Consider the following 15,544-nt stretch of genomic DNA (forward strand, 5'->3'; position numbering starts at 1 on the left):
CGTGGAGCACCCTGCCCTAAATATAATCTACATGTTTGCTTTGCAAACTGGGTTTCAACACACCCCCAGCAGCCCAGCTCACTCCCCTCAATCAGATAGCCCCTGCACTAAAACTGGCCTTACTCTCAGAGCTTTCAACCTGGATGCAAAGATCACAGTCCCACCCCACATAGAGAGAATGTGCCCTTGGCTTCTTGTCCTGGCTCTGCTCTGCTGGCCAGTGATCCATAGCAACACCCCTCTCCCTCTGAGGCTGGCACAACCGCCCTGTCCCTGTGAAGTCAGAACTGACTCAGAGGTTCCCAAGTCTAGGAGCTCTGAGCTAGCTCAGCTCTCCACCTCCAGGAAGGCCAGGCCAGGGGCGGTCCCTGCCTTTGCCCTGCAATAAATACACCGTCCAACCTCCCCAGGCTTCTCACCCCAGCCTTCCTGACCACTATCAACCATGGTAAGTGTGTCTGGGTCATGTGGGTAGCCATGAGTGCCGACCCACGGTGACTCAAGAAGTCCGTGCCATCACCTCTCACTGTGCCTTTCCTCTCCCCTCTAGACAACCTATACCAACAAAGGACCAAAGGTAAGCCAAGAAGAGAGATGCAGGGCCCTTGGCCGAGGAAGGGAAAGACAAAGGTGGCAAAGTGGAGGAGGAGGATGCCCACGGGTGTGTGACATCTACGCTTGAATCCCCATCCCCTCCAGCTGACCGAGCTGGACTCAATGTCAGCTTCCTGAAGAACTCCCTCCATAAATACCTGTTGGTCTCTTGAACCTGTTCAGATTTCTTTTCTTTTGTTTTGTTTTTCGGGACATGGTTTCTTTGTGGTTTTGGAGCCTGTCCTGGAACTAGCTCTTGTAGACCAGGCTGGTCTTGAACTCACAGAGATCCACCTGCCTCTGCCTCCCAAGTGCTGGGATGAAAGGCGGGCGCCACCACCGCCCGGCTTACCTGTTCAGATTTTTTCTGTGGTCTCCCTGACACCCATGCCGTTCCCACATGAGCTCACTTCCTTCTGAGAACCCTGGGCAGGCCTCCTGTGGGGGATCCCCATTTCTGAACTCTCAAGGAGCTCAAACCCTCTAGCACGAGATGTCTTTGGAGGCTAGACAAAGATGTGGGGGGGGGGGGTGGCATTCTCCTAGGTTTGGGGACTGAGACTGGAGAAAAGAGGCAAGGACAAACTCCATCCTGGGATCCAACCTCCTTTTTCTTCCTTCCTGTAGCCCGAGCGAGGCCGATTCCTCCATTTCCACTCTGTGACCTTCTGGGTTGGCAATGCCAAGCAGGTAGAAAGGCTGGAGGGGGGCAGGGGACAGGTCAGAGGCCTCCTTTAGGGGGCTGGCCCCAGCTGCAGCTGGGATTGGCTACTGTGAGGGGAGGATCTAGGCCAGGCTAGAACTGGCCCTTTGGATTCTCATTACACAATCAGATCCACAGACCCCAGCAGGGACCTTTCAGAGGGAGGGGAGGGTTGCTGCTATTCCTAGGAGGGTCTCCGAATGGGGAACAAGAAGGCAGGCAGAAGACTGGGGATCCCTTCTAGGGATCTCCGGGTTTGGTCCCCATGCCCCTCTGAACCCCTTACCACTGTGCCACCCAGGCTGCCTCCTTCTACTGCAACAAGATGGGCTTTGAGCCGTTGGCCTACAAGGGCCTGGAGACGGGTTCCCGGGAGGTGGTCAGCCACGTCATCAAGCAAGGAAAAGTGAGTACGCACCCAGGTGTCCTGGTGTGGAGGGCTCCAGTGTGTCCTGCAATGGGGTACCCTGTCGTTTCAGGACACACACCCAGCTGGTTCCAAGATGCATGGCAAAGCTGCTACTGACTCATGCCCTAGGCAACGGGATCTCCCTGGCTTCATGGCTTTCTCAAACTAGCCTAGCATTGGACCCATAGAAGCCCTAGAAACCTAGGATGTCAGAGAAGAGACTTTAAATGGGCTCTGATCCATGGGATCCCTGGAGTTCTAGAGGCTCTGACTGAGGACCCAGCACAAGGCTACCACAGGGGATAACCCCCAGCTCTGAGGACCAGGAGGGACCGGAGGCAACAAGGGGCAGGAACACAAGCTCCAGGGATCCTGTATGGTGGAGTCTTGTGTCCCACCAGGGGTGCCATAGAGCAGGCAGGGAAGATGGAGGGCAGGCACCTCACCCTCTCCTGGCCACCAATCCCATCCCCTTGTCCACTTTTTAGATCGTGTTTGTTCTCTGTTCCGCTCTCAACCCCTGGAACAAAGGTGAGGGGCATCACAGTGGGTGGCAGTGTGACCCTGACAGTTGATCAGGGCATGGACTGGGGCAGGGTGAGACTGGAGCCCAGAAGGCCGGGGCGGGATAGGGGCTCGGATCGCCACTGCCTGTATTCTCCTGCTGGCCGCAGAGATGGGCGACCACCTGGTGAAGCACGGTGATGGGGTGAAGGACATCGCGTTCGAGGTGGAGGACTGCGAGCACATCGTGCAGGTGAGAAGCCGCTGGACGGACAGAGCAAGCCTCTGCCACTAGGACCCCAGCAGTCAGGCCGGACACTAGTTCCAGCGACACACACCCCATCCTTGACTGTGTCTGCTCTCTGTGCAAATCTCATGTCCAGTTCTCCAAAGTGGGGATAATCATAGCCTTGCTGGAAGGTTGGAAAGAAAATGAATTGAAATGATCATGTCTGGACCATAACATTCTCAAGAGGCAGTCTAGAGCCAGCCATGGTGATGCCCACCCTGAGCCTCAGACGGAAGATCCCGAGTTCAGAGTTATCCTCAGCTACACAGAGAGTTCGAGGATAGCCTAGGCTACACGAGGCCCTCCTTCAGAAGGTCTCCTTGCTCATGGGTTGGGCTCCGTAGTAGAGCACTTGCCTAATAAACATCCCTAGCAAGGCACTGAACGGAAGAAAACGGGAACTGAGAGGTTTAGCGCGTGGCTGTGCGGTTTTGAGTGCGTGACATAACGTCTCTGTGCTTCTTTCCTCGGAATGGAGGTAGCAATCCCATCTCATGTGATTGTCAGATTAACCTCAAAGCAGTGCCCGGCCTGTGTTAGGAACACTTCGTGCAGTGAGTGAGCTCCCGCTGAGAAAATGTGTGAGCCTGGTCGGGCACTCGGCACAGGGTCTGACACGCTAAGTGCCCAATGAAAGAACAGTTCGTCTGTTGCTATATGACCACTCCTCTTCTAGGAGGGAAAACTGAGGACTGGAGAGACAGCAGGTTCAAAGAGTAGTTGGTAAAGGCAGGGCTGACAGGCACGCTCGCTTGCTTTGTCTCCTATAAGCACAGCTTCAAACCTGGACCTGTTTCTCTATCTGGCAGATGGGCATGAGGCATGGTCCCAGAGAATCCAGCTGAAGGTAGCTAGCTAAGTGCCCTGCTATGTCAGAACCACAGAGAAGCCCACAGCAGGAGCCCTGCAAAATGTCTCTGGGAGGCTCCAGCCCTCACTAGTCTCCCAATTTGGTCTCCCATATAGAAAGCCCGGGAACGGGGAGCCAAAATTGTGAGGGAGCCCTGGGTGGAGGAAGACAAGTTCGGGAAGGTGAAGTTCGCTGTGCTACAGACGGTGAGTGAACTCTTCTGGCCCACTCCCACGGAGACACCATGACACCACCACCCCCAACTCGTCCATTACACCACCCTATCCACGAGCCTCGGAGTATAGCCTTTCTCAAGACTGACCTCTGAAAAGCATGACCAGGGCCGGAGGCTGCTGGGAGCTGCCAGGCATCCTCCCCAGTGGGAAGCAACAGCTTGGCGGGGTATAAGCTTCAGCAGAGGTGGGGGCATTAAAAAGGGGCGAGCAGTGGCATCTGAGCAACCCCCCACCCCCCGTGGCACTGCTGAAATGACCAAATACTGAAGCGGGAACTCACACGTGACCAAATACTGAAGCGGGAACTCACACGTGACCAAATACTGAAGCGGGAACTTACACGTGACCTGGGCACATACTGAGCCTCCTCGTGCCTCAGTCTCTCCACCTACAACCCCTCCCCGTCAGGAAAGCACCCAGGAGGACAATGCCCAGCACAGGGGTCACTCTCTACAGGGATGGTGAGCCTGCGTGGCACTCCTGTTACCTGGAGACTGGGGCAGCCGCCAGTCCCTCTTCCTCAAAGTTATATTAAATTTAAAGATTGCTAAAAGTGAGGAAAGGCCTGTAATCTCAGCCTCTGGGGGTCTGAGGCAGGAGGATCACAAATTCCAGGTGCTTAGGCTCAAATCCAGCCTGCGCAACTCAGTAAGACGCTGTCTCAAGATCTAAAAAGTGGACAGAGAGCTGCGGAAATGAGATGGCGTGGTGGGTGCTGGGCAGAAACATGAGGATGTGGGTTCAGATCCCCAGCACCCATAGAAAAACATGAGGATGTGGGTTCAGATCTCCAGCACCCATAGAAAAACATGAGGACGTGGGTTCAGATCCCCAGCACCCATAGAAAAACATGAGGACGTGGGTTCAGATCCCCAGCACCCACAGAAAAACATGAGGACGTGGGTTCGGATCCCCAGCACCTGTATAAAAAGCCAGGTGCAGTAGGGGCTGGGGACATAGCTTTGTGGTCGAGCACTTGCCTGGCATACCTAAGGACCTAGGTTCAATCCCCACCCCTGGGGGTAGGAGCAGAGCCAGTATACCTGTTAGGCCAGCATTAGGGGGTTAGGGGTAGACACGGGAAAATCCCTGGAACTAAGTGGAACTAACTAGACTCAATCCCAAACATAAATAAAGCCATGAAGGAGAAAACTGAATCCCCAGGCCACAGTTTCGGGACCTACAGGCAGGCTGAAGACACTACCAAACAAATGACAAGTAGCCATGCATTCCAAAAAGGACTGCCCACTGAGGCGGGGTCAGATTCCTGGTGGAACCCAGAGGTCTGCTGGTGCCTTGAAAACACCGGACCCTGATAGAGCTGGCGGGTAGGGGCTTCTCCCTGACTCCAGCTGCTTCCCACCCCCAGTATGGAGATACCACACACACCCTGGTGGAGAAGATCAACTACACTGGCCATTTCTTACCTGGATTCGAGGCCCCAGTGTACAAGGACACCCTCCTTCCAAAACTGTGAGTGCCCCTTGGTGTGGGAGTGGCAGAAAGAGACACCCCCCCTTTCCACTCTGGTGGAATCTGAAGGTGGCACAGACACCAAGCGGTGGTATAGCAGGTGAAGGCCTAGGGCCCGGCCAGACTTTCTGGCTCACATCTCAGCTCCATTTCCAGCCCATGAACCTCGTGCAGGAGGCTCCTCTTTACACCTCTGCTTCTTCATCATAAGATAGGATAGGGAGAGCCGAGCGGTGGTGGCGCAGGCCTTTAATCCAGCACTCGGGAGGCAGAGGCAGGCAGACCTCCGTGAGTTCGAGGCCAGTCTGGTCTATAGAGTGAGTTCCAGGACAGTCAATGGGGCTGTTAAGAGCTGTCGGGTTAACTGTGCCTAATGCATAGCAGAGTCTGCTACATAAATGTGAGCTACTAGGGTTGGGGAAAGGTTCGCGGCAATGGAGAGGATTTGGGGGGGCTAGTCTTCCCACCTTCTAACCCCATCTCTCTTCTAGGCCCAGATGCAACCTCGAGGTCATCGACCATATCGTAGGCAACCAACCCGACCAGGAAATGGTATCTGCCTCAGAATGGTGAGTCCCTGGCCTTGAACCCACAGAGATCTGCCTGCCTCTGCCTCCCAGTGCTGGGATTAAAGGCCACCACTTCCTGGCTACTTATTTATTTTTTACGTGTGCTTGTGTGTGGGGACACACACATCCCGCAGCATGTGTGTAGAGGCCAGAGAACAGTCGGCAAGAGCTGACTCTGTTTCCCCCACCCGGGTCCCACGATGGAACCCATCAGGATTGGTGGCAAGTGCTCTTCCCACTGAGCGCCCCCACCAGTCCCCATCGCCCCAGTTCTCTAAGTAAAGTAGGAAATAGGGTACAGGCAGTGGAAGGCAACTGAGGTTGCAGATTCGTGCATTCGGTGTAAACTCTCACCTTCATTGAGGAGTGTCGCTACCTACCTGAGTCTGTTTATATATCATTATTTTTTATTATTGCACAAGGTCACAGCGGAGCGTGCAGACCTGCGCGTGAGGAAGATAAAGCCAAGCCCACTTAGTTATATGTATTTTTTGGTTCTTTGAGATAGGGTCTCTCTATATCCCTGGCCATCCTAGAACTCACTCTGTAGACCAGGCTGGCCTCAAACTCAGGGATCCACCTGCCTCTGCCTCCTGAGTGCTGGGATTGAAGGTGTGCACCACCTGGCAACATTATCATATTTAACTGGGAACATTAACATGGCCCAGCTGAGGTAGCTACAAAAGCACTCAACCACAGCAGCAGGCTGTTTTGGACCGCCAGCCCCCAAAACATGACTCAGAGACTTTTATTAATTATGAAAGCTTGGCTTTAGCTTAGGCTTGTTTCCAACTAGTTCTTATAACTTAAACTAACCCATTTCTATTAATCTATGTGCATTCATGCAGCTCATGGCTTTTACCTCTCTTCCTGCATGTCCTGCTTCTTCTTCCCTGAGATAGAAGTCCCGCCTAACCTCTTCCTGCCTAGCTATTGGCCATTCAGCTCTTTATTAAACCAATCACGGTGACACATCTTCACACAGTGTAAAGGAATATTCCACAACACACCACTAAGCTACAGCCCAGCCCTTTAAGGGTCCCGGCTCTGCAAAACCTCACAGCGGCAATTAAATGAGTTTGGTCAGCATATCCAAGCCATAGGTTTGCATCAGCATCACCCTCCTCTAGATGAGAAGTAAGCTCCTGGCCCCCGGTTGGGAGTATTGGCTTCCTTCTATGTTTTGTTACGAGACCCTTTCCTTTCTCCTGGAAGAAAATTACCAAAAGAACACCTCTATGATGGCCAAGGTGTCACTGAGCGCTCACATGCTCAGTGGTGGGGACAAACGACTAGAGGTGGGTCTGGTCAGGCACTCAGGGGCGTGTCCCCTGGCCACTCCGCAGGTATCTGAAAAACCTCCAGTTCCACCGCTTCTGGTCCGTGGATGACACGCAGGTGCACACGGAATACAGCTCTCTGCGCTCCATCGTGGTGGCCAACTACGAGGAGTCCATCAAGATGCCCATTAACGAACCAGCGCCGGGCAAGAAGAAGTCGCAGATTCAGGTGGGGAAAGAACAGGGAAGGAGGTTTGAGGGCTCTTACGGGGCACAGATCTGAGTGACCGACAAACGGCAGCGGTCTCCTCCCTTCTTCTTCTTCTTCTTCTTCTTCTTCAGGAATATGTGGACTATAATGGGGGTGCCGGGGTCCAACACATCGCTCTCAAGACGGACGACATCATCACAGCGGTTAGAACCCTGTTCCTGGCCCATGTGCCCTCTCTATCCACTGCTGGGACAGTCTCTGCCAAATAGAGTAGGAGAGGGTGGTGGCAGTCCCTCTGGGAGGATGACAGGGCTTTCCTTCCAGATCATGTAACTCACAGAGTTACCCCTGCCCACTGTGATGTAAAAAAATCCAGTCCCAAGTATAAGAAAGCCTGGGCTCCAGCCCCAACTCTCCTGGTACTTTGCTGTGTGCCCAAGGGGATCCAGTGCCCTCTCTGGGCTTCAGTGTGCCTCAGTCTACAAACAAGGATATTAGACTATAAGACCACTTATGTTCTTTTATCCAAATTAAATATGCTTTGCCTATGGATGCAACATTCAAGGAGACCAGAGCCTACCTAGTCCTAAAGGAGGGACTAGTTTAGTCCTGGCCCAAAGGACAGGCAACAGGTCAGTGTAAGAGCTGTGGGGAAAAGCTCGGAAGTGCGAGAAAGCGGAAGATAAAGCGAGGTGCATCTAAATGGGGCAATCAAGGAGGGTGTTCTAGTTAAGGTCTCTACTGCTGCGATGGAACACCATGACCAAAGCAACTTGGCGGGGAGAGGGTTTATTTGGCTTGCACTTTGACATCACTGTCCATGACTGAAGGAAGCTAGGACAGGAGCTCAAGCAGGGCAGGAACCCGGAGACAGGAGCTGATGCAGGGGCTGTGGAGGGCTGCTGCTTACTGGCTTGCTCCTCATAGCTTGCTCAGCCTGCTTTCTTATAGAACCCAGGGCCAGCAGGCCAGGGGAAGGCATCACCCACCATGGATGAAGCCTTGCTAGTTAAGAAAATGTCCTACAGGCTTGCTGACAGCCCAACTTATGAAGGCATTTTCTCAGCTGAGGCTCCCTCCTCTCTGATGAGGAGAGAGTGTGTCGAGTTGACATAAACCCAGCCAGGACCGAGGGCCACGTGGAGGAGGCAGTTGAGAAGAGACACCCCACACAGAAAGGACCACCAAGACAAAGATGAGGAAGCCAGAAACGCTGCAAAAGCAGCGAGAAGCGTGTGGCTAGGACCGAATGAGGGAAGGAGACAGGAAGAGGTCAGAATGGGGCAGGTGGTACTGGCCATGGAGGACCTTGAATTCTGACTGTGACTGTGACTTCATTGTGGGGTAAGCAGAGAAGTGACACACTTGGTTCATCTCCACAGAATTCATCCAGCCGCTATGCTGAGACAGACATAGCTTACTGCCTCAGTTTCCCTAACATAGAAAGGCAGGCGTGGAGTACACTTCTGTGAGACCAATCACTTCCATTCTGTGCAGCTCAGACATAGGGAGGAGGTCACGGGGCATCCTGACAGAGGAGCTTGGACAGGACCCTGCCATCTCCTGCCCTGCTAGCCCCTCCTGGCTACAGTAGTTGAGATTAGGCAACCGGGCTGACCTGGACCCTGCTCCGTGACAGATCCGCCACTTGAGGGAGCGAGGCATGGAGTTCTTGGCTGTCCCGTCTTCTTACTACAAGCTGCTGCGGGAGAATCTCAAGACAGCCAAGATCCAGGTGAAGGAGAGCATGGACACGCTAGAGGTGAGGCCTGGCCCATGCCTGAGTCCACTGGGTCACACAGGCAGTGGAAATCTGGGGTGTGGGAAAGGGGGTGTCAGAGACAGGAACAAGCACAAGCAGCAGAGTGAAAACAGACCCACCTGAGGCTGCTTTGCGGAGTAGCTGGGGACAGCCTCTCCGAACTGACGGCTTCGCTTGAAATCTGTGTGATAAGGTTCCGGTCACGTGAAGGGCTGGGCAAAGATAGAGCAACACGTGCGAGGGTCCTGAAACAGTCACAGCCTCCACGTGTGTGAGGGACAGAAAGAAGGTCTTGTGTGAAGTGACTGGAGGCCAGGCAGGTTGGCAGGGACCAGTTTTTTGTTTTTTGTTTTTTCTCAAGATAGAATTTCTCTGTGTAGCCCTGGCTGTCCTGGAACTCACTCTGTAGACCAGGCTGGCCTCGAACTCACAGAAATCCAACTGCCTCTGCCTCTGCCTCTGAGTGCTTGGGTTAAAGGTGTATGCCACCACCACCCGGCTTGTTTTTATTTTTATAACTTTAAATTTTTTTATCTCTCTCTCTCTCTTTCTCTCTCTCTCTCTCTCTCTCTTGTATGTACATGTATGGGCACACTTGCCTGTGGGAGGGGTGCATGTGAGCTTGTGGAGGCCTGAGGTTGATGTTGGAAATCATCCTCATCACCTTTCTACCTTATTCACTGAGGCAGGGTCTCTCAATCAAACCCAGGACTCACTGATGTGACCAGTCTGCTTCTTTCTTTATTTCTTCCTTCCTTTCTTTTTTCTTTTTTTTTAATATTTGTGGGTTTTGTTTGTTTACTTGTTTGTTTTTTTTAACATTTTTTTTTATTATTTCTTATGTATACAACATTCTGCCTCCATGTATGCCCGCATGCCAGAAGAGGGAGCCAGATCTCATTACAGATGGTTGTGAGCCACCATGTGGTTGCTGGGAATTGAACTCAAGACCTCTGGAAGAGCAGCCAGTGCTCTTAACCACTGAGCTATCTCTCCAGCCCGTTTACTTGTTTTTGTTTTTTTTTTTTTTACTTTGTTTTTTTTTGTTTTCCAAGACATGGTTTTCTCTTTGTAACAGCTCTGACTGTCCTGGAACTTTTTTTGTTTGTTTGTTTTTGTTTGGTTTGGTTTTTTCGAGACAGGGTTTCGCTGTAGCTTTGGAGCCTCTCCTGGAACTAGCTCTTGTGGAGCAGGTTGGCCTCGAACTCATAGAGATCTGCCTGCCTCTGCCTCCCTACTGCTGGGATTAAAGGCGTGCACCACCACTGCCCGGCTTTGTCCTGGAACTTTGTACATGGCTTTTGTACCCCAGGCATGTGCCACTACTTTGGGGGCTGGAGAGATGGCTCAGCTAGCGGTTAGGAGCATTTACAGTTCTTCCTGAGGTCCTGAGTTCAATTCCCAGGACCCACATGGTAGTTCACAACCATACATAACCTTGGATCTGATGTCCTCTTCTGGCATGCGGGTATACATATACATACAGATAGAGCACCAAATAGACATAAAATAAATAAATCTTTAAAAATTATTAAAAGGGCTGGAGAGATGGCTCAGCAGTTAAGAGCACTGACTACTTTTCTGGAGGACCCAGGTTAAATTCCCAGCACCTTCAGGGCAGTTCACAACTGTCTGTAACTCCAGTTCCAGGGATCTGACACCCTCATACAGGTATACAGGCAGGCAAAACACCAATGTGCATAAAAACTCTTTTTTAAAAGTTATTTTTTAAAAAAAGAATCACACAGCTGGTCCACAACTTTAATCCCAGCACTCAGGAGGCAGAGACAGGCGGATCTCTGAGTTTGAGGCCAGCCTGGTCTAGAGTGAGTTCCAGGACAGCCAGGGATACACACACAGAGAAACCTTCTGTCGAAAACAAAAAACAAAACAACTAAACAAAACAAACAAACAAAAAAGACCCAAACCCAAAAACCAAACAAAGAAAAGTCAAAAAGAAGAACAAAAAAGATTTGTTTTTATGTGTGGGTATGTGTCTGTCTGCACGTGGGTGCTTGCACACCACAATGGCTACAGAGGTCAGTGGCACCAGACCCCTGGAGTTGGAATCACAGTGGTTGTAAGATACCTGATATGGGTGTTGGGAACTGAACTTGGGTCCTCTGGAAGATTGGCAAATGTTCTTAACTTCTGGGCCATCTCTCCAGCCCCACAGTCCATGCCTATGGGGTACCTGATCCTTGTCTCGGCTGAATAGCATCCCACTGTGTGGATAAATCACATTGTAATTATTCTTTCACCAGTGGGTGGCTGTGAGTTGGTTCTGTTTTTTTGTTTTTTTTTTTTTTTTTTTTTTTTTTTGCTATCATGGCTAAGGCTTCTGTGGACTTTGGTGTACAAGGTTCTACACGGACATTCCCTCTCTTGTGTATATGGGAGACTAACCACCCAGCACAGGCAAATATGTTTAAGACATTCTCTCTGCATTATTTATTATGTGTGTGTTCGGCAGCAAGTGTTTTTATTTTTTTTTTTATTTTTTTTTTTATTTTTTGGTTTTTCGAGACAGGGTTTCTCTGTGGCTTTGGAGCCTGTCCTGGAACTAGCTCTGTAGACCAGGCTGGTCTCGAACTCACAGAGATCCGCCTACCTCTGCCTCCTGAGTGCTGGGATTAAAGGCGTGCGCCACCATCGCCCAGCCGGCAGCAAGTGTTTTTACACTCTGAGCCATTTCTGAGGCGAAAGACGTGTGTAACGTTCTGAGAGACTCCCAGGCTCTTTTCCCAAAGTGGATGCAGCATTTTATATTCTCATCAGCAACATAGAAGAGAATCCCAGTTTCCACCGAGTGACATCTGATAGGGGCTATGGGAGAATGGGGGTGGGGGGGGGCCAGACCTCAAGCAGTTCTAAGGATCCCACAAGGATCCTACAAGGGCGGGTGGGCCTTCCTCTAACGGAGCCCACTGTCTCCCTCCCAGGAGCTGAAAATCCTGGTAGACTACGATGAGAAAGGCTATCTCCTTCAAATCTTCACCAAACCCATGCAGGACAGGCCCACACTATTCCTGGAAGTCATCCAGCGCCACAACCACCAGGTAAGGCCGCACCCAAGAAAAGCACCCGCTCCTTGCTAGGTCCCCACCTCATTCTTGCCTTCCATCGCCACAGGGCTTCGGAGCGGGCAATTTCAATTCCCTGTTCAAGGCTTTCGAAGAGGAGCAAGCCCTACGGGGCAACCTCACCGACCTGGAGACCAACGGAGTGAGGTCGGGAAAGTAGGTTCGGCTCACACCCAGACCAAGGCAGATGCCGGGTGCATCAATCTTCTGCTGGCTGAGACAAACCCGGGGTTCCACCCACATCATGACCACGTCCCTCAATTGCAAGGGTCCCTCCTTGCCTGCTCCCTCCCTGCTGAGTAAAACGACCTTCCCAGGTCCAAAACTTTGTCTTGTGTTTGTGCTCGGCCAGAAGTAGTGGCGTCACTTCGCCGCCAGGGGGAGACCAAGACTGCTGAGCTGCCTGGGTCCTCTGTGTGCGGAGCTGCAGGTGCAGGGTGCAAGAACTTTAATAAATGGGACCCTACTGGTGGGACGAATTGTGGAACTAGGAAAAAGGGGCATACACCATAGAGGCAAAGAGATAATACCGTTTCAAGGAGCGATAAGTGCGGGTGGTGGGGTTGAGTCCAGTGACCATCTGATCCAGGGAAAGTACTAGAAAGACAAGGTTCCGACATCGCTTTAAAAACCTTTAAAGATGAGCGGAGCCCTCCTTAATGTCGTCGTCACTCGGACCACATGGAGGGGGTCAGAGGACTTTGGGGGTGGCATCCTTCCTGAGCCATCACAGGACACCCTTCCTGGTCTGTGATAGAGTCCAATCTGAACCCCTCAGCCCCTTCCCTGCACCCTCAGCTGGCGGTCACTGGTGCCCCAACCCCCAGTGCAGCTGCCTTCCGCATGTCCTTGTTCTCCAGACAGCTGGGAAAGGGGCTAACAGTCAAACGCTACTGGTTGGCTTCCTTCAAAACCCTGGGGGTGCAGCTGAGAGAAACAAACAAAGAACCAGAGTGGGGTGGACTTTGGTTTCTTTCTTTTTGAACACAAACCAACTTAAAATTGGACTTACTTTATTTTGAGATGGAGGGGGTGTCTGACTATGTAGCCCAGGCTGACCTGGAACTTTCTATGCAGACCAAGCTAGCCTGTAACTCAAGTTCAGCTTGCCTCTGCCTCCACCTCCCAAAGGGTTGGGAATCGAACGTGTTTGGCACCACACCATGACAAAACTAGGCACACTTTGATCTCTGTAGGAAAAAGACCTGAGATGGCATTGGTATCACGGGGGAAATTGTCATAACTTCTGTTGTGGCTTTTGGTTTTTTCCCATCAGAGGAAAAACCAGGGCTTCTAAGATCATGAACTGAGAAGTGGAAAGATGTTGGTGTTGGATACGGTGGTGCACACTTGCAATCCCAGCACTTCAGAGACTGAAGCAGGAGGATCAGAAGTTTGGGGACAGTCTCCATGCTGTACTGAGACTCATAAAAGCAAATTAAAAACAAAAGATGCAGAAGAAAATGAGAGGATCAGGCTGCAGCCAATGCAAAAATCCTCCCTCCCTATTTTCATGGCTCATGCAAAAAAAAAGAGAAATGCTCTTGACACATTGACACAGAAGGCTTAAAAACCCGCAGCGCGTGGGCCACATCTGCACAGATTTTGTCTGTGTGATTTCAAACAAATGAGTCAATATATTTGTTGTTGTTTTGAGATGGTTGTGTAGCCTGGTTGCCCGGGAACTCTCTACGTAGACCAGGCTGCTCTGTAACTCAGAAATCCAGCTGCTTCAGCCTCTTGGATGCTAGAATTGAATGCACGTGCCATCATGCCCTGCTCCAGATGCGTTTTAGAAAGCGGGGCCGTTTCACACACTCCTGGGGCTTCTGCTGCTTCTCACAATAGACGCTCTTGTCTTTGGTCTTGCCTTGGTACTAAGTTGTGGGTACCTAACCGTATACCTAACGCCCTCAGTGGGCTCAGATGGCCATAGCCACATCCCATACCAGCTTCTTGCTACCTAGACGACCTTGGCATGCTACTCCGCAGAGCCTGTCGCCCGTCTAGTGAATGGAGGAAACACTTATCTCCTAGCCTGCTGTGACTCTTACATCAAACATCTTTACACAGTGGCTGCCACAGGGTCATGGACATGGTTTTGTTTGGGTTTTTCCAAGACAGGGTTTCTCTGTAGCTTTGGAGTCTGTCTTGGAACTCACTCTGCAGACCAGGCTGGCCTCAAACTCACAGAGATTCGCCTGCCTCTGCCTCCCACGTGTAGGGATTAAAGGCATGTGCCACCACCGCCTGCTTTCACGGGTGTCATTTGTTTTTGTTTTTCAGACAGGGTCTTAGTATATAGCCTTGAACTCAAAGTCTTCCTGACTTCCCAGTACTGGGATTACAGGCACGAATCACCTTGCTTGGTTCTACTCCCAGGTTTGTCTTGGGTTTTAATTTTTACTTTATTGTGTGTGACATGCATGTGTGGATGCATGCACACGCCACACAGCACACGTGAGATCAGAGGGCAACTCTCAGGAGCCAGCTCTTTCTTTCCACTGTGAGGTTTGAGGACAAAACTCAGGTTATATCCCACTTGGGTGTTTTGACATCCTGAGCCATCTCACTAGCCCTGCGTCACGTGCGGCAGAATTTTACAAAGGCTGGTCTAGAACACTTGGCCATCCTTCTGCTTGCATCCCAATTGCTGTGGAATTACTGTTTGTGCCACAATACCCAGCCTTGCTCAGGGTTTGAATCTTTCCTTCTCAGATCACCGTGGAAATTCACTCCATTACCCAGGCCCCCATCAGGCCCAGCACACATGTGGTCAAAGAACAATGTGCACCAATCAGTTCCCTCCTCCCACCGTGTGGGCAGCAAGTCCCTTTAACTGCTGAGCCATTGTGCCAGCCTCCGGGCCCTCTTTATACTGTTTATCTTGAGGCAGGCTTTCACTAAATTGCCTAGGCTGGGCTTGAACTCACTCTATACCCAGGCCTTTAATTTGTGACCCTCCACTGGAGAAAACAGGGTAACAGGCCTATGGCACTGATTTCTGCTTAGTTACAGATCATTAGTAACTCTTAAGAAAAATAGCTAGGAAAAAGAATTCTCTTTAAAAAAAGAAAAAACAGCTGGGCGGTGGTGGCGCATGCCTTTAATCCCAGCACTCGGGAGGCAGAGGCAGGCGGATTGTGAGTTCGAGACCAGCCTGGTCTACAAGAGCTAGTTCCAGGACAGGCTCCAAAACCACAGAGAAACCCTGTCTCAAAAAACCAAAAAAGAAAAAAAAAAACCCACAAAACCAAAAAACAAACATTTGATCCAGTTAAGAACCTACTGACAGGCTCAGAATTTAGACCCAACCAGGGACCCTGAAAATCAAGGGGAGAACTAACACGGCAGCTTGGTGTAGTCAGTCAGATTACAACCCCAGCGTTCAGGAGGCTGAGGCTAGAGGAGGGCTGTAAATTCTAGGCCAGCTTGGGCTACAGAGTAAAACAATCTCAATGGCAAGCAAACCCACCACACCCTCAAGTTCCTAGGCCTGGCCAATCCACCCTCCTTGTAAACAGGGTGCACTTTCAACAGGGAGAAGAGGGGGGAGGGGAGAGCAAGAGAGACGGCGAATC

General features: G+C 51.3%; 1 protein-coding gene across 1 annotated transcript; it reads left to right on the forward strand.

The window, feature by feature from the left end:
* The first annotated feature begins 376 nt into the window (after positions 1-376).
* On the forward strand, positions 377-12,288 carry Hpd (4-hydroxyphenylpyruvate dioxygenase). The gene is made up of 14 exons (XM_041648753.1): positions 377-448; positions 551-577; positions 1,222-1,284; positions 1,599-1,703; positions 2,195-2,237; positions 2,381-2,463; positions 3,466-3,555; positions 4,955-5,058; positions 5,550-5,627; positions 6,974-7,136; positions 7,250-7,321; positions 8,758-8,880; positions 11,823-11,939; positions 12,013-12,288. Exons 1-14 carry the CDS (start codon positions 446-448, stop codon positions 12,121-12,123), a joined length of 1,182 nt encoding a protein of 393 aa, XP_041504687.1. The 5' UTR covers positions 377-445; the 3' UTR covers positions 12,124-12,288.
* Positions 12,289-15,544: the final 3,256 nt, after the last annotated feature.

Source organism: Microtus oregoni, unplaced genomic scaffold (genome assembly GCF_018167655.1).
Source record: "Microtus oregoni isolate MIOR12 unplaced genomic scaffold, Mior012 000003F_ref0000135, whole genome shotgun sequence".
Taxonomy (NCBI): Eukaryota; Metazoa; Chordata; class Mammalia; order Rodentia; family Cricetidae; genus Microtus; species Microtus oregoni.

Excerpts from the sequence above, each read along its gene's own strand:
- Hpd (XM_041648753.1), top strand. Across the intron at positions 578-1,221 it reads ATACCAACAAAGGACCAAAG|CCCGAGCGAGGCCGATTCCT; the intron begins GTAAGCCAAGAA and ends TCCTTCCTGTAG. Across the intron at positions 2,238-2,380 it reads TCTCAACCCCTGGAACAAAG|AGATGGGCGACCACCTGGTG; the intron begins GTGAGGGGCATC and ends TGCTGGCCGCAG.